At 40.0% G+C, this 23,806-nt stretch overlaps 1 protein-coding gene across 1 annotated transcript in view; it reads left to right on the forward strand.

Annotated features, from left to right (window-relative positions):
* The first annotated feature begins 22,624 nt into the window (after positions 1 to 22,624).
* Positions 22,625 to 23,806, forward strand: part of LOC113107905 (transmembrane and coiled-coil domains protein 1-like) — a 14,485-nt gene continuing 13,303 nt past the window's right edge. The window contains exon 1 of the mRNA XM_026270745.1: positions 22,625 to 22,742. Coding sequence (XP_026126530.1) covers positions 22,704 to 22,742 — 39 coding nt within the window. The 5' untranslated portion in view covers positions 22,625 to 22,703. The remainder of the gene's footprint in view (positions 22,743 to 23,806) is intronic.

Here is a 23,806-nt window from a genome sequence, read left to right on the forward strand (position 1 = left end):
CTTGAGTCCCACGTAGGAGATGGAAGGATATAAAACTGGAGTGACGACCGTGAAGGACGAGAGAGGACCAGGCCTGGGACATTACTTTATGTTTTGGCTTTTATTTGTGCGCGTCAGTCGCCGTGAGGGGCTGACGCGCCGTTTTGTATTTATTTTGGATTATTAAAATGTATTTTGATTGTGCGCCGGTTCCCGCCTCCTTCTTCCCGATGTATATGGAGATTGTATCATTACAGTGGTGCCGAAGCCCGGGAGAAGGAGGGACGCGCTGCTGAAGATCCCTCGCCGCTGTGGTGAATCCGCGGTGCCCTCGAGCTGGCGAGGTATGTGCCGCCAGGTACGCTCGAGGCGGTGGGCTGGAGCGAGTTGCCGGGGACGGGCGAGCTCGCTGCTGGCCGCCCACGATATGGAGGGGCGGCTGCCGTCCGTGAGGGAGCGGAGGAGTCGGCGCCGTTCGCCAGGGGGCCGGAGCCTGCCGCCTCCGTGAAGGAATCCGGAGGGGCAGGGAACGGGGGACTCCTGCCGGCTGCCCAAAACCGGAGGAGCCGTCGCCGTCCATCGGGCGGCGGAGGAGTGTCGCGCCGTCCGCCGAGGGCCGTCCAGTGCCACCGCCAGGCACCGCGGAGGAGATCACCCAGCTGGTGGAGGGCCGAGCAGCAGTGCGTCTGGGAACCGGATTTTTTTTTTTTTTTTTTCTCTCTCCCCTCTCTCGTCCTTGTCGCTCCTCCTTCCATCTCCTTTTCTCTCGCCTCGTCTGTCCTACCCCCAGGTTCCCGCAGGTCCCCGTGAGCGGTCCCCCCCGGAGGGAAGGGGGGGGGGGGGGGAGTAGAGCGCAGTCTCGAGGGTACCCCCCGGCCTGCGAGGGGCGATGGGGGTATGTGGCGAGTGGGGCGGGGCCGAGAGGCGTGGGAACGAGGAGTGAGGCCAGGTGTAGCGATTGGAGATGAGCTGCACCTGCGCCCCGCCGCCGGTCTTGAGTCCCACGTAGGAGATGGAAGGATATAAAACTGGAGTGACGACCGTGAAGGACGAGAGAGGACCAGGCCTGGGACATTATTTTATGTTTGCTTTTTATTTATGCGCACCAGTCGTCCGTGAGGGGCTGGTGCGCCGTTTTGTATTTACTTTTGATTATTAAAGTGCTTTTTGATTGTGCGCCGGTTCCCGCCTCCTTCTTCCCGATGAATATGGAGATTTGATCGTTACAATATGAAAGTTACATTTTTATCATTACATTATGGAAAATAATGAACTTTATCACAATATGCTAATTTTTTGAGAAGGACCTGTATGTGAAAAAGATCAAGGCCATTTTTACCTTTTTATGTGTAATGATTTTTTTATTTGCGTATTTCTCCACCTGTAGAGGATTTGGTGTAACTTGGTGCAGAGATGGGCCCTATAGACTTACAGTGAAAAATATTACAGAGCATCTTACAGAGAATGATCTCCACTAACACCTATCACAGACCCTGTTCCAATCTTCTAAGGCTGATAAGGCTTGAAGTGCTGGAAACAAGCAGAGAGGTGATCAGTGCTACACAATCCTTCTCCGAGTTCACAGAGCCTTGCACACAAGCATCAAGACTTTGGATCAGAAAAACACAGCTGTTTACCAGTCCTGAGTGTCAGTCTTCAGATCAAATGAGAGTTTGATGATCATTCCCCATGATCACATCACTCTCTCTTCATTAGACAGATACACGTAGTCCATACATATAGGGAATAATTGAGGGGAAGTCAGTATCTGGTGCTGGTCCAACCTGACCCCACGTAAAATTAGAGGATACATTCACTTCCAGAATAAAAATTGCTTGATTTGAGCTTTTTGTGGCAAAATAAGGTTCTTCAGATTATAAAAAGTTGAGAAAGAGATGTTTTCTAAAGAACCGTTGACTGAGTGGTTCGTTGTGGAGCCAAAAATGGTTCTTCTATTGCGTCGCTTTGAAGAACCTTTTTAAGCACCTTTATTTCTAAGCGTGTTCAACAGTTTAATCCACTAATTAATTCAGGAATGTTTAGTGAGGAGGCAGGAAACCCATCCATCATTTCATTGGTGGACAGAACTATAGATTGAGTCCACAGCTAGCCATGTTTATAGATTAGTGTTGGTAAGTGCGGCTCAACATGAAGAGTGTTTTAATTGGCCGAGACTGATTGAGGACTTGCCTAAATGACTGAGAGATGATTGGAATTAGTTTGGGAATTCAGCAAATGTTGCAGTGGTGTCAGTGCTGAAGGTCAGCTTCTTTCATTCTCCCCATTAGCGCGTATTACGCCTCACCACTGATCGCAAAAAAACAGTCAATTAACCGACTACTGCGCTCGCTTTAGCCTGGGGAACATATCTCATTAAAACTGTATCACAGTACTAACAAAGCCATCATGCAGACACTTTAGTTTCTTTGGACCAATTCATTAGTGACATTTCAGCATTTTTCATTGAGAGAAAAATTGCAATAAAATTGTTGTTGACCAACACTTGTGCTACAATATGATTTGTGCTCGAAACAAAAGGAGCCCCTCTGTGAAGATGATCTATGAATGGAACAAGCCTACAGTATGTCATATTAAAAATATTCAGTATGGTAATAGAGTTAGCTGATGTTGTACACAGAAAAAAAATGAATGCTGGGACGGAGGCAGTTCATTAGCATATGCAAGATTTTCAGAAGGACAAAGAAGGGTTTAAACCAGCCATGTGTTCAGTTAGTGTCACTGAAAGTATAAGTCTTCTAAGCAAACGCTTATTTGGGACTCTTTAATGACATAAATGGAGACATGGTTAATGATGCCTTTCAATATATACTATGTAGGAAGTTAAAAATTGTCCAACAAACCTGTTATTTGACAGATTAATGAGGCAAATTAAGTTTATTCTCATATTTTCAGCTCTGTTTTGGCCTAATTAGATCAGGTCTGTGTCTGTGTACTATATGACTGCCAATGCTTGACAAATGACGTTGTCACTCCAGACATCTCGTTTTCACTTGTTCTGATTATGAATATGAATCTGAGAACATTTTTCTCATTTGGTTTGTTTTTCAGCATAAAACGTGCTACTGTGATACTTATGTTCTCATCCCACCACCCCCAAGGCCAAAGTAAGACTCTAGATGCAAGTATATGTTTGCTAATTACTGTAAACCTTGCCCAATTAGTTATTTGTCAGATTAAATATGAACACTTGACAGTTCTTCTCCTCATGAAGGTTTAAGTTCTCTTTCATGTCTTTAAATGGTGCAGGATGAGTGGCATGCTGAGGTTTTTTACACTTAGGCTTAAAGAGATCGTTCACCCCAAATTTTGATTCTGTTAATCACCCACATGTCATTCCAAATCTGTAAGACATTTGTTCGGAACCCAAATTATCTTGAGTCTTGAAAGGTAAGATATTGATGTCAACAGAGTTGTTTACGTTCTGGGGAAAGAGCACACGTGTCATAGTACTCTCCAAAATGGTGGAAGAGCGTAACTCAGGGGAGAAGAATTGTTGAAGAAAGTCATTATTTTTGTTTTCTTTCAAGTTGAGCCACTGATGGTTTTTCTGATGTCCTTACTTTGTTTCTGGGTCTGGGAACATTTCAGTTGTGCTGCTGTCTATGGAGGGTCAGAGAACTCTCAAAATGCATAAAAAATATCTAAATTTGTGTTCCTTTGTCCTTAATTTGTGTTTCCAAGATGAAAAAAAGTCTTACGGGTTTAGAATGTCACATTGGTGAGTAATTAATGACAGAATTTTCATTTTTGGGTGAACTTTCCCTTTAAGGTTGCATTCACATACTAAACCTACAGTAGGTTTCAGTGATAGTCATTTTGGCCATGTCTTAAAGTCATGAGACCACTTATGACTTGTTTCCACCGAGCGGTACAGTTCGGTACAGTACGGTATGCAATTATTTCCATTTCCACTTTGAGACGTTGTGAATGGTACCAAAAATGTATACAGTATACCACTTTTTTGGTACCCTTCCGTTGGGGTGCCTAGCACAGCAAAGGGTGGAGCTAAACTCACCGCAGAACATTGATTGGTTGACTTTTCAACTTCAACTTTGTTTTATTATCATTGTCATTCTCCAACAGAGATCAGACATTAAGTTTAAGTTTATGCATTTAGTAGACGCTTTTATCCAAAGCAACTTACAGTGCATTCAGGCTATCAATTTTAACCTATCATAGACATAAGAGCACATTAAATATAATGGCCAATAAACATGAATATAAATAAATATAACAAGGCAGAAGTGTTAAAAGAGGTAGAAATGTGAAATTGTAGGAATATAAAGAATAAAGTGCTTGTGCACAATTGAGCTGGCTCAGAGCAGATATACGGTTAGAATATGTGCATTTGCACAGAGTGTCTTTAGTGCACATTGGGTGGGTTGAGTGTGGATGTATGTAAACTAACCATTGTGCAGTTGTGCAAGAGTGCCTAATAGTGCACATAAATCTATTTTTTTGTTCTCCTTCGTTGCTGCATAGTCTTCTGCCTAATGGCAGAGGGTCAAACAGATGATGGGAGGTGAGATGAATCGTTCACAATGGCAGAGGCTCTGTGTACACAGTGCTTAAAAGATGTCCAGGATAGAAGGGAGGGAGACCCCTCTGATCCTCTCAGCTGTCCTCACGACGCGCTGGAGGGTCTTGCATTCTGCTGTTTTGTAGTTTTCCGAAGCACACAGTGATGCAGCTGGCCAGGACGCTCTCCACAGATCCACGGTAGAAGATGGTGAGGATGGGTGGTGAGAGGCTGGCTCTCTTCAGCTTCTTCACAGTGCAGTTGGTGTTGATGGACCATTTTCACACAGATAAAAGCCGTTTCTCAATATGCATTCTTGTCTGTTTTTGTGGACTTGTGAAATGTCATCGCCCAAACATCCACATAATTTTCTAAATAAAACTGTTATTTTGTCATAAAATCAATTTTAAGAGTTTTTCAGGCGATAATGTAATTGTTTAAAACTCAAATCTGCAGTTTATTTATTAAGATGCCGCTGTAACGCAGTACAAATTTCATAATCACGGGAAGAAGGAGACGGAAACCGGCGGACATTTAAATGAAACTTTAATAATAAAATAAACACAAAACTCACGGACGACTCTCGCGCACAAACAAAACCAAACCACAAAATAAAATCCAGGCCTGGTCCTCTCTCTGTCTTAACTGTACTGAACTGTACTGTACCGTATCGCTCAGTGGAAACCATTATTCATATTTCAGTGAGACATGTACATGTAAAGGTTAGTACTGTTGATTGGACAGGAAGACTTCTGTTTTGGACAAAAGGAAATTGTGTACAACATCAGGTACTGGCTCTTAATGAGAATCACTTTGTTTCTCTTTTGTAAGTCACTTTGGATAAAAGCATACTTGTAAATAAATGTAAAACGTGTCAATCAAAATGACTTAGTACTTCAGGGCTGATTTATTTGAATGTTTAAAAACTATGTGTGTCTCATCTTCACTTAAATGAAAATTTTATTTACTTAAATGATCACATGACAAAAAAAATTCAGTCCCCGGGATACAGGAGGTGCTCCACTCTTCCCTGCATCACAGGCTTCTCTGCAAATGCTCATTAAGGAACAGCATAGCTGTGTTTTCTGTCATATAACTATCTCTGGAAAACTAATAAGTGCTAAGATTCTCTATATTACTGTAATGAATGTAAGTTATTGGTTCTGTTGGGAAACTCAAGGTTTGTTAGCACTGCTGCAGGAATCCTCTTGTGCTCGTGTGTTCACATGTGCTACGTACAGAAGCTACGGCCTCGGACATCACGCCTCGTCAGGTATGCTAATGACAAACACTCAGCCTTTGCCCTCGTTGGCATGCTGGTCATCATGGAAATGTCACAACTAGCAAATGTGAGGGGGTCCTGACCTTTCAGCCCACAGTCGCAGTACACATGAACTGAATACTGAGGTAAACCTAGAACACAATGAGCTGATATGGTGATGGACTTGCATTTCCAGTGAATATTTAAAAGTGCGGTTGTGTATCTGTGTGGGCCAGATCTTATTCTGGTAAGCCCAGGATTATTAGTGTGTCTAAATAATTATAAGTCTCTCTTACCTTAATGAACCACTACAGGCCTGAAACAACAGAAACCCTGTGTGACAGCCTGTTGTTACACCTCCAGTGGATCTGAAGAGGCTTTGTGTTCTTTGTTGAGACGCATCTGGGAGCCCAGAGAAGACTGTAACATGGGCTGAGTTATAACATCATTACTTTAACCTCTGTAAACAGACTACCAACACTAGCCTGAGGCAAAGCTTTACACAGAAGTCTCTCCTTTTCGCATATTTCAAGAAGAAGTTACAGAAAATGGGACAGTGTGTGAGGCAACATTTGACACAGCTATAAAAGGGACGCACATGCTGTCTGATGTGTTTTCTTTGACTTGTAGCTCATATTTATAATAAATTATCTTTTCCTCTTTCTGTTGTATCATGCTTTCGGGGGAAACATCCATTTAAACAAGAAGATGTGTTAAAATGGGGAAATGACGTCATAACAATGCTGATTCTCTGATGGCCTCATCAGAATGCAGAGTCTCAAACCTTGTGATGGACTATCTCAACTAAACCATGATAACCAGACAATCACTCACTCCCTGGCCTCCATTACCCTGTAACACGGGGACTTTCTTGACTATAAAATGTATATTTTAGTTTAATTCATTTACTTTGGTTACATCTTTTGATACAGTTGGAGCAGTCTGTACAGTAAGTTGACTGTGTGTCTCAAACTCAAACATTCAACAAGCTGTTGTGAGAAAAATTATCAATCAAAAAGTTTTAAAGTTCTTTGGTTAAAACAGATCTCTGGTGACTATTCTGCTTGGATTACTTCGACAGACTTTTATCCAGATCATTTGACCTGCTTTTCAACTTGAATGATTTTTTAGTTATTGGACATATTTGTCTGCATCATGTCACTGTGGCTCTATACCCTTTCCAGCCATGCTTTTGATGCATTACTTTTTGTTTATTCAAGAAGGCCTGTTTTTTTTCCCAAGTCCTGCCTCTGAAAAGTGACTCTCTGAAAAGTCCACAGTGTAGTGGATTGTACCCTGGCAGTCACAGCAAGACTATGGACTCTGCAGAGGTGGAACAGATTTGTGGAGACATTAGCAAACAGGTAGTCTTGCTTGGATCATATGAGACACAGCTTCAGAGTTCTAGTTCTAGTTCTTTTATTTATAAAGCACATTTAAAACAATCACATGACTGACCAAAGTGCTGTACAACATACAGATCATAGATAAAATAAAATATGCTACATTACACAACAGTTAATATGCAAATGCTTCAGAAAACAAGTGAGTTTTCAGAAGCAATTTAAAAACCAATAAAGATGGAGCAGCTCTAAGGGGGGCTGGCAAGCTGTTCCACAGTCTAGGGCCCATCACTGAGAAAGCTCTATCTCCTCTACGTTTCAGCCTAGTAGAGGGAACCAATAGTAGGTTTTGATTACTAGACCTTAAATCTCTGGAAGGGTTGTAAGGGTGCAGCAATTCGGATAGGTAATGTGGAGCAAGATTATGCAAACATTTATAAACAAATAAGAGTATTTTAAAATGGATCCTAGAGTTAACAGGAAGCCAATGAAGTGCTCGCAGAAGGGGGGTGGCAGAATCATATTTGCGGCCTTTTTTTAGAAATTTGGCTGCTGCGTTTTGGACCAATTGTAAACGAGCTACTTGGGACTTTGAGATGCCATAATACAAAGAGTTGCAATAGTCCAATCGAGAAGTGATAAACGCATGAACAGCTATCTCAAGAGGTTTTTCAGGCAGATAGTGTTTAATTTTAGTGAGTAAGCGAAGCTGGAAAAAGCTAGAGGCAACAACTGAGGAAACGTGTTTCTCAAGAGTGAGCCGACTGTCTAAAAATACACCAAGGTTCTTAACACACTTTGACTCAAAAACTACCAGGTTGTCCAAGGTTGAGTTGTTAAATTTAAAATTGTCAGATGGACCAAAAACAATGACCTCAGTCTTAGAGTCATTTAAGGTTAAAAAGTTACTGGCTAACCAATGCTTTACCTCATCAAGACATGTAAGCAGTGAATTTATGGCTGAAGGATCGTTTCTTTTAATGGGCAGATAGATCTGTGTGTCATCAGCGTAAAAATGGAATGACACACCATGCCTTCTCAGAATCGACCCTAAGGGGAGCATGTAGAGGGAAAAAAGCAGAGGTGCTAAAATGATGGTTAAAATGATGCTTCAGAGGCTGACAGATGCTGTGATCCAGATCGGGGAGTCTCTGCAACAACTCCAAGCATGCTTGCTTCAAGAACTTGTGCTATTACCAGCCCCAGACCTTCCACCACTAGTTGCACCAATATTCATGGATCCCAAGATCTCAGCTCCTCAGCTTTACAGTGGGAAGCCTGGTTTCCTGACTCAAGTCTCTCTCATTTTTGAACTCCAACCTTCTCCCTTTGCACATGAGAAGCAAGATGGCTACTAGTCCTATGTTAGTGGTATCAATTCATGGCTGATTATTCCATTATCCCCATGCACCACAGCAATGGCTACCCACTGCGGGTGAGTGTTCACCGTTTGTATATGTGTGCACTTGGGTGGGTAAAATGACGATTACAAAGTCCAGTATGAGACATACTTGGCCACATGTCACATCCTTTCCTTTTCCTTTTGAATTCTGTAGTCACTTTCTGAGAGTAGATGGGATTCAGCAGCGCTTGTCTAAATATTCTTCTTTTGCCTTTCTGAGGATGTGAAGGATGAACTAACCAGTAAAGACTGGGGATGAAAACACCAACACACTTTTTGCCCTTCTTAACCAACAGACAGATGAAAAACTGAAGTATCTGGGAAGGACTCACCTATCACCTACGGAGAGATAGAGAGATATGAGAGAGGGTTGTTGTTTCTAGGCCGGCGCCTGTTTTTGGATATAATCTTGCAATAAAAGCATATCATCCAGGTTCCTGAAAACTTTGCAATGTGTGTGTGCCTGAAAAACAAAGTTCTACATTTAAAAAGGATTGCAGACTAGAAAGCTTGCAAAGAGTGCTACTAACCACTAAAAAGCTGTCAGTTTTTGATTAGTCAGTGTGTACATGATGTATTATAACATACATCGTGCACCATCATACTTTATTGGGATTAACATTGTAATATGGATTCCTGCAGTCTGCTGAAGACCCTGTCATTGTCAGCAATCACACAGAAAAGGCAGAGGTAAGTAATACACAACAGCAGGTTTACTGAAAGCAACAGCAGGGCTGATCCGTGCAACAGTCCAATGGTGAGTAATCCTGGAATCAACAGGGTTCAGAGCTCTTATCTGTGTAGTGATTGATGACTTTTTCTTGATCCAGGGATCTGGAGGACCAAAGAAGCAGTGGAGAAGATTGTAACGCTGGGAACAGAGAGTGGAGTTTCCTTGAGGTGAGTTAACATAAGGAGTAAGGAGTCAGGTCAGTATTGCTGGCAAACTGTAGACCAGACAATGTGGAAGAGGAAGATAGTGCAGGGGTATAGAGAGAGAGATGAGCTGGGACAGGTGCGGGCAGCTAGTAATGGGCTGATTGTGATCTGGTGAGCGCCAGGACCGATGACTGTGACTCCCTGACAGTCGTGAGCAATAAATATTTCTTTCATAGTGGCAAAAAAAAAGAAGTTGGAGTCCTGCAGAACTTTACCAGTTTGCAGCTAAATATATTCCACTCCAATAAGCTAATAATGCATCAAACTCACTACCTCGGAGTTGCATGCAGGTTTTGATGTAAGAATGCATGGGAACTGCACCCTGTGGCCAATGCCGAACCGGGAGAGGATATCATGGCCAGCCTTGGACAGCCACCTCTTGTCCACTCCAGGCAGGGTGTGTATCCATCCAACTGGAAGACAGACAAAAACATAAATAAACAAATACAAATTCACATTGCTTCACTTTACTTTATTATCCCTGGAAAGAAAACCTGAATATTTTCAAGAGCAGGGCATGTGCCTGGGCCAAAGCTACAAAACAAGACACAAGACAAACAGATAAACATGACTACTAAACAGCAATAAATATTAAACAAACCAAAAAAAGCACAATGTATACTTTACTATTGGATTATAATATGCATATATATGCATATTATATGCATTAATGTGTAAGAATAATTTTAATGTTGCAGCTGGTAAAGCTGTAGTAAACTCTAATGTTATATACTTTATATTCAGCTTTTTCTATCAATAAATAATATATCATTTGTATTATATATAAATATTGTAATTTTATATACAGTATACATACATATATATAATATTCTGTATTAAATGGCTAAATGACACACCTCGTACAGAAGGCCGTGTTGGCAGATTAGAAAGTCCCTGTAAACACAGGAAAAAATGAGGAGACCGGAGCAAATGTGTCTGTGTTGCACATAATCTCCAGCAATTGTGAGGGTCCCGATCTCATTCAGCAACAGACAGTACTTTACACATGACAGTTTCAGTTTCCCTTTTACATTTAACATATAGAATATTTGTAAACTGAAAATCAGTGTATGAAAAAAACTTTTTCTTCCCAAAAATCACAATAACTAAATGTGTACATACTTCAGGGTGTCACATCCTCCCCGACAAAACGAAATAGCCCCCCCCCCCCTTTAAACACATCACGTCTTTTGTTCAATACACTGGCATTGTGGGTGTGAAAGGTCTGCATGTGTTTATGTCAGTGTAAGGTGAAATCTGAAATGAATGTGGCACAGGATAAGGTGTTGTCCACACAGGTATGTATGGTAGTGTATACGCTGCTACACTGTTAAGTGTGGTCTGGGGTTGTATTGAGGGTTGACCCAGTGTCTCATAGGTGAACATGCACTTTTGTTTTTGTTCTCGTGCAGATCGTCTTATTATTACTGGATCTTCTTCCGCTGGGTAGTTCCTTTCATCGCTCATCCATCGACACTCGATTTCACGGTCTTCATTCCTTGGTGAGGATATGGAGCAGTTTAAAGTTTCACCCACTGACTGACTACTGCTGCTTTGGGTCTCTCCCCCTTGTAAAGACACTTGTATTTGATCTTGCTCTCCAATTGCAGGTACTGGTGGCTCCATTTCTACCAGAGGATTCTCCTGATTTGGTTCTGGACTTTGCAGGTAAGTATTCTTAAAGGCTCACCTTATACATTGGATTATCAGCCACTTGCTCTTTGACCACATAGATGGTTTTCTCACAGTATGGTCTGAGTTTTCCTGGACCTCCACGCTCACTGAGATTTCTGACTAATACCCTAAGTATTAGTAATTATTATAAGATGCAGTTTTAGGCAATTCTACATGCACAGTGTCTGTAGTGATCATGTGACCTGTTGAGGTGTGTGTATATGGAGTAGGTGCAGGGCAGACATCAACATCAACATTACTCTCAACCTCACCATGATGATAACAAGGTGCAGCAGCACCATGCTCTTGTACAACAGCCTCCACAGTCCCTTGTAAAACCAAAAGTTCAGTCATACCTCTGTCCTCTGATTCTAACAGGTTAGTGCTTTACATGAAGGCATTGACATATTCAAGGCAGCCTCTTGATCTTCAGTGTCAAGTTCAGAGAAGTCCCTTTCTGGGATCGGACCGATGCTTTTGGCGACTTGAACAGTTCAACAGCTGACAAGTTGAGTAGCCTTTTCCTGATGTCCCACACCAGGCTCTTGCGTACACGATCAGCCATAATGACCTCTTTTACACAGCCCCTCAAGCCATTCTAGCCGTCAGGTTTTATTGATCGACTTCCTTGGGCATCAGGAGCCGATCCCGGATGAGCCCCCACAAATCTGTTACACGCCTCGTACAGAAGGCCGTGTTGGCAGATTAGAAAGTCCCTGTAAACACAGGAAAAAATTAGGAGACCGGAGCAAACGTGTCTGTGTTGCACATAATCTCCAGCAATTGTGAGGGCGCTGGCGCAACACCGTTCCTCTATACAAGTCCTCATTTTCAAAATAAGAGTCCCAATCTCATTCAGCAATAGACAGTACTTTACACATGACAGTTTCAGCTTCCCTTTTACATTTAACACATAGAATATTTGTAAACTGAAAATCAGTGTATGAAAAACTTTTTCTTCCCAAAAATCACAATAACTAAAATGTGTACATACTTCAGGGTGTCACACTAGTCTGAGCTACAGGTTGTTCATTTGAAACAACTAAATATATTTGACACTTTAATGACAAAAGACTGACTTACATTGTACGTGTTGGTCAGAAGTTAATCAGTGAAAGTTATCATCTTCAGCCATGATCTGGAAGTCTCTCTGGAGCGCTTGAGATGAGCACAGACATTTCTAGATTCTTGGCGGATTTTAAAACCTCAGAAGTTTTGGAAAATAATCATGAGCAAACAATTTAATAACATCAGTCTGTGTGTGTGTGTGTGTGTGTGTGTGTGTGTGTGTGTGCACCTGTGAGTCACTTTCACAGAGTGTCAGATGTCATATAAACTATCCCATTATGAAGCAATCACAAATTTGGATGTTGACTGTAGGAAGAGCTGATGCACAATTGTCTATGGTAAGCATACTCTCTCTCTGTGTGTGCTACAATTAGACTGTGAAGTGACAGATATTATATTAGCTTCTGAGAGGCACTCAATTATGTTTCAAAAGCATGTGTGGATGCTTGACTGGGATTTCATCCTGGTATGAAGACGCTGAAGGGCTGAGTTACATAAACACAGCACAAAGGCTGGATAGATATGAGGCCTGGTATGAGTGTGTGGTGAAGAGTGAAGGCTTCGTTCTCCAGTGATGTGTGGAGCGGCCCGCTGCTCTCTGGGTCCCCAGGCTTGACCAATCACAGCCTCCCATGTGTGGGGATTGATCCGCACCCCTCATCCTCACCACACCAGCCTCTCCAACATTACAGCCAAGTAGACAGCAAGGAAACTGTAACTAGAGAGAGCAACAAGCAGCTTGTGTGTGTGTGTGTGTGTGTGTGTGTGTGTGTGTGTGTGTGTGTGTGTGTAGAGAACCATCCGTTAACACTAATGTTTTCCATTATGTGTCTGCTGTTGCAAAGAAAAACAACCTGTTGTAGCTGTGTGTGTGTGTGTGTGTGTGTGTGTGTGTGTGTGTGTGTGTGTGTGTGTGTGTGCATGTGTGTTTGTGTGTTTATATGTTCATGGAATTGTGTATAATTAATTCTGGAGATAGACTACAGAAGTGAAAAATGGAAGTTTGTGTAATAAGGAATAAGCAGACACTGCACAAAAACACAGGAGAACATCTGCATTGGTTCCTTTAGTTCACAAAATGCATGTTGCTTACCATTTGAATTGGTTTAACACAGATAGAAAAATAATGTAAACTCTTCTGGATAAATGAATAGAAAACAAACTAATAGGATGCACCTAAATGAAATGAGTTATCTATAACCCATGTGTGGAGCTCTTTGTGTGATGTGTTGTTGTTTGTCCAAGCAGATCTCTCTCTTTCTCTCTTTCTCTCTCTCCGTGTTCCCAGTGACATCTGTTTGAGTGTTTCTTTTCAGGCTTTTTGGGTTCGATAGTGGAGAGTGACGCAGTTGTTTACTTGCTTTTAATGGACAGGTATGATACTTTCAGCTAAACTTGAACACAAACTAAGTGAAAGAACGAGAAACAGAAGCCTGTTTAGAGCTGAGCGAATAACACACACAAAAAAAGCAAAAATACAAAAGTGGCACAGAAGAGGTATAAAAGAGAAGAGGAAGAAGAAGAATGTGTTCAGAGGATAATATTTGCTTGAGTACAGAGAATGGAGTGCATTTTATTAACAACAACAACAACAACAAAATATTACATCATATAGATTCAACATTAAGGGGGAAAACTTTGTCACCAACAGGTATCTAGAAGGCAATGAGAACTTTATCTAATCACTGTCACAGAATAAATATTAGTAGCACTTTAGAATATACTGTTCTCTCATTAATGAATAGCTCCACAGGAATAAATATGTAATATTTAACATGCAAGTAACAACAAGTAACAAGAAACTAAGAAATGATTAGCACTCAATTGAATAAGTTAGTTCACAATTATACCAGAAAACTAGTAAGAAATCATATACTGTTTCAAAATGTATTTTTAAACTAATCAATAACTAATGCAGGACAAATTATGTTGGTTGTATCAACTATTTTAATGAACATTTAACCACTAACAGAATGAATAGGTAAGTATATATATTAATAATTGGTACACTTCATCAGTCTTCTTACAGAGATATTTACTGACTATGGATGATTTAGTTTTCCAGCACTTCTCTGAACTTCACACTGTTTACTGGCTCCATCTTCTCACATTATTATTCTTATTTAAATAAAGACAAGGCAGCTTACATCCTCACTGAATCACTACTCACTGAGAGTCAGCTCTTCTCCAAATGAAGTTAAAGTCATCTATAGAATAATTTGTTTATTAAATGTGCACCTCACAGTGATATCTCTCCTATGAATGGTTAGAAGAATTCATATTGGGTTTTCATTGATGCATATTTGAGATTGAGGGTAGCTCACTAGTAACGGATGAAATGGCACATCCTTCCAAAGCATTTGCTAGCTGTTTGGAACAGCATCCTAAAAAGAAGTAATTATTATCCAAACCATTACAAAACCTCAAAAGCGTACAGTGACTTCAGTCATAACTGGGGAATTATCATGCTTTTCACTGTAGAATACTGTTCAAATAATTAGTAATTGCTTCTGAAGCAGTTGGTAATACTTGAGTAATTACTTGTGGGTTGCCATGACCCCTTTAGAAGTAATTATGCAATATTTGTTGTTAGTAAAGATAAATAAATAAATAAAAGAAAAAATAAAATAGCTATTTAATTTCTAATATTGTACCACTCATTTGTTCCTGTGTAGTTAACACTTTGAAATACTGTTCTGTCATTAATGAATTTCACATGGTCCTAAAGATTTGTTACTTAAGGTTTTGTGTTTTGTTTTGTTTTTTCAAAATGCAAAATGCAGTTTAATCTGTCCAGTTCAAACATAAATACTGGCTCAGTTTCTTCACATATTGCAAGGCTGATACTGCCATCTTCTGGACAATACTCTATTACTCCAGATGACAGTAGCCAAATAAATGCTGAAGGTTTACTTCAAAACATGTCAGTACATAGTAGTACTAAGGACAGTTCAGACTTTAATGTTTTAATTCATATATTAATTAATTTAAATGGTTTAAATGAGTACTTCTGAGATTGAGATATTTGCTGACACAGACTGTGTCAAAGCACTTTACAACATTAAATAGGGAAATATTGTCAATAAAAGCAAAATAAAAATAGTAAACACTATTCATCTACAGTGATATCTTTGACTTGATTGCACTGTGCTGCCTGCCTCATTGGATCCGCTACAGTTTGAATATCGCAGCAACCTGCTGTTTGTGGACTACAGCTCAGCATCTAACACCATAGTGCCTGACACACTCTGGGACTAAACAGATCTGTGCAGCTGGATCCTGGACTTCCTGACAGGCAGAAGTCAGGTGGTCAGAATGGGCAATGACACTTCATCCTGCTGAACCTGAACACTGGTGCTCCTCAGGGCTGTGTCCTCTGCCCGCTCCTGTACTCAGTTTACTGTAAATAAACTGATGATGATACAACAGCCTGATCACCGACAACGACGAGACATCTACAGAGAGGAGGGGAGCACTCTGACTAAATGGTGTCAGGAGAACCACCCCTTACTCAACATCGACAAGACCAAGAGCTGGTGGAGGATTTCAGGAGACAGAGCAGAGAACACAGACCCATCACCATCGACAGGACACCTGTGGAGCGGGTAAGCAGCTTCAAGTTCCTCTGCGTTCACATCAGTGAGGATCTCACCTGGTCTACACACACTGATGCAGTGCTGAAGAAGGCACATCAATGCTTCTTCTTCCTGAGGGAGTTTGGAATGAGCCCAAGCATCCTCAGAACGGAGGCTCATCAGTGACTCCAGCCACCTGGTCCACGGACTGCTCTCTCTGCTGCCCTCAGGAAGACGTCTCCGCAGCATCCGATCCCGCACAAGCAGACTGAGGGATAGCTTTTTCCCTCAGGCTATCAGACTAATGAACAGTCAGAACTAATACACCCTACAGCACCCTACAGCATACTCCCACAACATGGTATGCCACACACCGCACTTTAACTCCAACAGTTCAACACTGGACTATACATCCACACTGCATTTAATAAAATAACCTACCCGTTACCACTGGATATTGCATATTTTTATGCGTATATGTTTTTACATAATGTAGAACATGCACATTCTGTGTATAGTGTATAATGTGTAATTAACTGTAAATATGTCTAATAGTACACTGTTTGTACTGACCATATGTATGTGCATATTGCACACTTTCACCTGCTGAAGTCTGTATGGTTATATGTTAACTGTTCCTGTAATTTCTGGAGCAAGCTCCCAAGAATTTCACTCACCAAGGCACATGTGCTGTGGTGATGTGACAATAAAATTGACTTGACTTAAAAATCCTTTAAAGGGTCATACACACAAAAAAATGTACTTTCACCTTTGCCAATTTTACTTAATCCGTTCATGTTATGATTACTTAAAAAAAAAAAAAAAATTATTTAACAATGTGAACTTGATCTAGTTCATTCAACAAAAAAGTGTGTATTGTCAGCTTTACTTAAAAATTATTTGTTCAGCCAACATAACATTGTTGCGTAAAAGTAACAGATTAATGAAACAAACACAGACTTGCATTTCATTGGCTGAGGATTTCTGCAGTGTATTATGGGTAATTGTTATTCTGTCACCCTCTTGCAGAAGTGTAGCACCATTAGATAGTTAGATGAGTAATACAATTTAAAGCGATTAAATTGTTCTGATAAGTTTTAGAGCAAAACAAACAAAAAAACAAACAATTTGAAATATTGCTTTTAGTTTTAAATATGTTTGTGATATAATTGATAAGCTGTAATTAAAGAAAGGTCTAAATGAAGAGTAATGTTAGTAAGCTGCACATGATCCTAATGCAAGGGGGTGGCGTTCCTAAAATGGCATTATTTAAATATTTTGAAGTCATTATTTAACATTTTCAGGTACAATTAACTCAATTGTTGTTTCTTGACTCTATTAAGGTTTGTTAAGTTTACTTAAACTTCTTTTGTAAAATGAACTTAATTATCAAAAACATGGTCCAAAACATTGCAAATTAGTTGGGCAGACACTATTAAATTAAGCTTTGCCCAACCATAGTAAATAAGTTGAATCAACCATAATAAATTAAGTTGACCCAACGTATGTAAATTAAATTGGAGTAACAGAATTGCATAATGCTGAAATAAAGCAAATTAATCATGTGGAAATCCTTTCCATGACTTTTTTATGTTCGTTCGTTTTTGAGTGTATGAGGTGATTTCAAGTTTTCCTTTCTCTTTGGAGTGTTACAAGCTGTTTGTGCATATATAAGATCCCTAAAGTTGCAAAGACTAAAGTCTCAAACCCAGAGAGATGTTCTGTATAAAAGTCCCACATCTACGTCATGATGTGGGATGATTTGCATAACACTGCCCAAATGTTCACGCAAAGGAAGAAGGCGTAACGTTGATTCTCACTGTAGTATCGTTACCGCCACCACCATGTCCTGGAGTCACTGTGTGTGGTTGTGAAAGAGAAGTTATTTTCTTTGTTCTTCTAAAACAGGACACAACTAGGAGTCAGTGGTTAAGTTGTATTTACAACACTGTTCCAGAACACTTCAACTCAAATATTCAGATGTGTGCAGTGCATCTTACGGAGGACGAGGACTGTTTCCTGTGAGAATAGCCAGTGTTCTGACAAATAATGCTGACTCACAGTCTGTAAGTATGTTTTCATATTTAAAGGATTTGTCACTAATTATTCAAATGCAAGTTTTGAGCAGTGTAGAGCAGTTTCTCTGATCACAAATGCAGATGTGGTTTGTGTTTATGAGGCACAATACAACACAACGCTTAAAAACACAGTATATGTCATTATAATCAGTAATTATGACCCCACTGAAACATTTGAAAACATTTTATTACACCAAATACACAAAAAAATCCTAATATCCACGGATTTGGATATTAAAAGCATATTAGTATGTTATGTGTAAGCCAGGTTAAAGAGATAGGTCTTTAATCTAGATTTAAACTGCAAGAGTGTGTCTGCCTCCCGAACAATGTTAGGTAGGTTATTCCAGAGTTTAGGCGCCAAATTGGAAAAGGATCTGCCGCCCGGAGTTGATTTTGATATTCTAGGTATTATCAAATTGCCTGAGTTTTGAGAACGTAGCGGACGTAGAGGAGTATAATGTAAAAGGAGCTCATTCAAATACTGAGGTGCTAAACAATTCAGGACTTTATAAGCAATATTTTAAAATCTATACGATGTTTGATAGGGAGCCAGTGCAGTGTGGACAGGACCGGGCTAATATGGTCATACTTCCTGGTTCTAGTAAGAACTCTTGCTGCTGGGGATGAGGAGCTGGAAGAAGAAGGGCTAGGATATAGGCCCAATGCAGAATCAAGGGAGGGAGGAGCTATGAGGAACAAAAAACGTCCAAACCAAGTTAAGGTTAACAATTTAATTGAGGTTCAACAAATAAAAAACAAATGCAATATGGATAAACAAATGATAAAGATTGGCTTATTGAATATCAGATCCATTTGTACGAAAACACTTTTTGTAAATAATATGATAACTGATCATAATATAGATGTGCTCTGTTTGACAGAAACCTGGCTAAAACCTGATGATTACATTATTTTAAATGAGTCCACCCCCCAAGATTACTGTTATAAACATGGGCCGCGTCTAAAAGGCAAAGGGGGAGGAGTTGCTTCAATTTATAACAACGTTTTCAGGATTTCTCAGAGGGCAGGCTTCAAGTATAACTCGTTTGAAGTAATGGTGCTTCATATAACATTATCCAGAGAAACCAATGTTAATGATAAATCCCCTGTTATGTTTGTACTGGCTACTGTATACAGGCCACCAGGCCACCATACAGACTTTATTAAAGAGTTTGGTGATTTTACATCCGAGTTAGTTCTGGCTGCAGATAAAGTCTTAATAGTTGGTGATTTTAATATCCATGTCGATAATGAAAAAGATGTATTGGGATCAGCATTTATAGACATTCTGAACTCTATTGGTGTTAGACAACATGTTTCAGGACCTACTCATTGTCGAAATCATACTCTAGATTTAATACTGTCACATGGAATTGATGTTGATAGTGTTGAAATTATTCAGCCAAGTGATGATATCTCAGATCATTATTTAGTTCTGTGTAAACTTCATATAGCCAAAATTGTAAATTCTACTTCTTGTTACAAGTATCGAAGAACCATCACTTCTACCACAAAAGACTGCTTTTTAAGTTATCTTCCTGATTTATCCAAAACCTCAGAACAACTTGATGATGTAACAGAAACTATGGACTCTCTCTTTTCTAGCACTTTAAATACAGTTGCTCCTTTACGCTTAAGGAAGGTTAAGGAAAACAGTTTGACACCATGGTATAATGAGCATACTCGCACCCTAAAGAGAGCAGCCCGAAAAATGGAGCGCAGCTGGAGGAAAACAAAACTAGAGGTATTTTGTATTGCTTGGCGGGAAAGTAGCATATCCTATAGAAAAGCATTAAAAACTGCTAGATCTGATTACTTTTCTTCTCTTTTAGAAGAAAACAAACATAACCCCAGGTATTTATTTAAATTAACGAAAAATAAAGCCTCAACAAGTGTTGACATTTCCCAACACCACAACAGTAATGACTTTATGAACTACTTTACTTCTAAAATCGATACTATTAGAGATAAAATTGCAACCATTCAGCCGTCAGCTACAGTATCACATCAGACAGTGCACTATAGACCCCCTGAGGAACAGTTCCACTCATTCTCTACTATAGGAGAGGAAGAATTGTATAAACTTGTTAAATCATCTAAACCAACAACATGTATGTTAGACCCTATACCATCTAAGCTCCTAAAAGAGGTGCTTCCAGAAGTAATAGATCCTCTTCTGACTATTATTAATTCCTCATTGTCATTAGAATATGTCCCCAAAACCTTCAAACTGGCTGTTATTAAGCCTCTCATAAAAAAGCCACAACTTGACCCCAGAGAACTTGTTAATTATAGACCAATCTCGAATCTCCCTTTTCTGTCCAAGATACTAGAAAAGGTGGTATCCTCACAATTATATTCCTTCTTAGAGAATAATGGTATATGTGAGGATTTCCAGTCAGGATTTAGACCGTATCATAGTACTGAGACTGTTCTCCTTAGAGTTACAAATGATCTGCTCTTATCATCTGATCGTGGGTGAATCTCTCTATTAGTTTTATTGGATCTTAGTGCTGCGTTTGACACAATTGACCACAACATTCTTTTGCATAGACTTGAACACTTTGTTGGCATCAGTGGAAGTGCATTAGCATGGTTTAAATCGTACTTATATGACCGCCATCAGTTCGTAGCAGTGAATGAAGATGTATCATATCGATCACAAGTGCAGTATGGAGTACCTCAAGGCTCAGTACTAGGGCCGCTACTCTTCACGCTTTATATGTTACCCTTGGGAGATATCATCAGGAAACATGGTGTTAGCTTTCACTGTTATGCTGATGATACGCAGCTCTATATTTCCTCGCAGCCTGGTGAAACACGCCAATTTGAAAAACTAATGGAATGCATAGTCGATATAAAAAATTGGATGACGAGTAATTTCTTACTGCTAAATTCAGAAAAAACAGAGGTGTTAATCATAGGGCCTAAAAACTCTGCTTGTAATAACCTAGAACACTGTCTAAGACTTGATGGTTGCTCTGTCAATTCTTCGTCATCAGTTAGGAACCTAGGTGTGCTACTTGATCGCAATCTTTCCTTAGAAAGCCACGTTTCTAGCATTTGTAAAACTGCATTTTTCCATCTCAAAAATATATCTAAATTACGGCCTATGCTCTCAATGTCAAATGCAGAAATGTTAATCGATGCATTTATGACTTCAAGGTTAGACTATTGTAATGTTTAATGTTTAGTAATCCTTTTCCTATTTGGCGCCTAAACTCTGGAATAACCTACCTAACATTGTTCGGGAGGCAGACACACTCTTGCAGTTTAAATCTAGATTAAAGACCCATCTCTTTAACCTGGCATACACATAACATACTAATATGCTTTTAATATCCAAATCCGTTAAAGGATTTTTAGGCTGCATTAATTAGGAAAACTGGAACCGGAACACTTCACATAACACCGTACTTTCTACATCATTAGAAGAATGGCATCTACGCTAATATTTGTCTGTTTCTCTCTTGTTCCGAGGTCACCGTGGCCACCAGATCCAGTCTGTGTCCAGATCAGAGGGTCACTGCAGTCACCCGGATCCAGTACGTATCCAGACCAGATGGTGGATCAGCACCTAGAAAGGACCTTTACATCCCTGAAAGACAGCGGAGACCAGGACAACTAGAGCCCAGATACAGATCCCCTGTAAAGACCTTGTCTCAGAGGAGCACCAGGACAAGACCACAGGAAACAGATGATTCTTCTGCACAATCTGACTTTGCTGCAGTCTGGAATTGAACTTTCGTCTGGTCAGAGGAGAACTGACCCCAACTGAGCCTGGTTTCTCCCAAGGTTTTTTTCTCCATTCTGTCACCGATGGAGTTTCGGTTCCTTGCCGCTGTCGCCTCTGGCTTGCTTAGTTGGGGTCACTTCATCTACAGCGATATCATTGACTTGATTGCAAATAAATGCACAGACACTATTTAAACTGAACAGAGAAGACATCACTGAATTCAATGATGAACTGCCTTTAATCATTTTGCATTATTGAGACACTGTTTTCCAAATGAATGTTGTTCAGTGCTTTGACGCAATGTATTTTGTTTAAAGCACTATATAAATAAATAATAAAAAAAAAAAAACCCTTGACAGGATAAACTAGGGCCGACAGACCGAGATGGAGGCTCGGGAACTGAAGGTCCTAGAGAGCAGGACACTCCACACTCAGAATATCATTACACAATGAAAAGAGTTAGTAGATCGAAAAAGGTGGAGGACTATTCCAATCAAAAGGTGCACATCAAAGGAGAAAAGAATATTGCATATGTTTAAGTGAATATAAGGATCCACATGGGATCAGACTCTGTTTCAAATATGAAGGACAGTTAAAATAAACACTAAAGACTGTAAATCAGGGTTAAATGTTTAGTGTATTCCAGTCTAATACATGCTGCTTTGAACATCTAACAGTTAAAAAGTTGCTTAATTCAATATAAGAAACACACTTGACAATCCTGCATCCAACACGTATGAGCTCCATAAGTCTTAAATCAGCTCAGGGAGACATTTATTTTAGACAGAAATGAAGAAAATATTCAGTAAGTGGAAATACATTCTTAATGGGTATGTAATATTCCTATTGAAGTATTTAATAAGCCGATAAGTGAAGCTGAATGAGGTGTCCTTGTGTTGATCAGGGCAGCTGAACATCGATCGTAATGCTACAGCTCATGTTCCTGTACTCAGAACTGTCCCTCCCTTCCTGTGTCTCAGGTTAGACTAGCTATAAAAACTGAAGACGTCTGTGGTAAGCGTGTGTGTGTGTGTGTGTGAGAGAGAGAGATAGGGGCGGGTGAGAGCGTGCTCTGCTGTTATTTGTTCGGTGTGTGTCAGTCAGGATGGTCCAGAGATTCAGTCTCCGCAGACAATACTCACAGGTAACACTTTCACGTGTGTGTGTGTGTGTGTGTGTGTGTGTGTGTGTGTGTGTGTGTGTGTGTGTGTGTGTTCAGAAGAGTAAACCTTTGAAAGTTTTCTTTGTTTGACGAGTGCACTGATCTGAGCTGTTATTGGCTTATTTTTGTGAATACAGAGTCTGCAGGACTATAAAAAGCAGTCTTTTCAGAAAAAGGAACTGTGTATTGTTTAAGGTGAAACCTACTGGAGGAATATTGTATTTCTTAAAGAGTAATGCTACGGAAAACTACAAGGATGATATGTTTTATTCAAATGATTGTCTATGCAGGTGTAGAGTCAAATTACAAAATACATTTAAAATAAATAAATAAATAAATAGAAACACACAGGGCTGGGCAATAAACTTAGGGTTTATTAAAAATATAGCCACAAACCTTCATCACATTAGACTATACTTGGTACCATTATATGTGCTTCTGATCGCAGAGTTTGCACACTAGAGGACACACGTGAGATTATTGAGCAGTTTTCTCTCAGAAAAGCAGGAGATGGAAGCAGGTCTCCATTTGCAATCTTATTACTGGAGACACAATTAAAGATATTCAAGAGATTTCTGTTTTGTGGGCTATGAAGCTTTGAAATGTTTGAATCTGTTTGAGAATATTTAGTACCTGATAAAGTGATAGTTCAATATTTCCTCACTTTAACAGTGTGTCAACAGTCCCATGTTATTTGACTCAGTTTCTGTCATTCTTCAGACCACAGATCTCTAAGTTCTATTGCGTATCATCTTCTCAGTTCTGGGTGATCAGCTTGTGTCACTACTCTGTTGCTCTTCTTTCTTAATCACAGCCACCTCCACGCTTTCTCTGCAGCTTCAGTTGTGTTCCTGGTGGCTCTCTGACAGCAGAGAAGCTGAAGGACTGATGTGATGTGTGCTGAGATCCAGGCTCACTGATGTTAAACAGGACGGAGGGTTCAGGAGCTGTTACTAGCTCCTAATTATGAGCCAGGTCGTCTCCCTCCTTCTGCTTCTGCGTCTGTAGCTGCTTCTGAGCCAGACGCTACTAAAGAAAAGAGGCTT

Source organism: Carassius auratus, chromosome 8 (assembly GCF_003368295.1).
Source record: "Carassius auratus strain Wakin chromosome 8, ASM336829v1, whole genome shotgun sequence".
Classification (NCBI taxonomy): domain Eukaryota; kingdom Metazoa; phylum Chordata; class Actinopteri; order Cypriniformes; family Cyprinidae; genus Carassius; species Carassius auratus.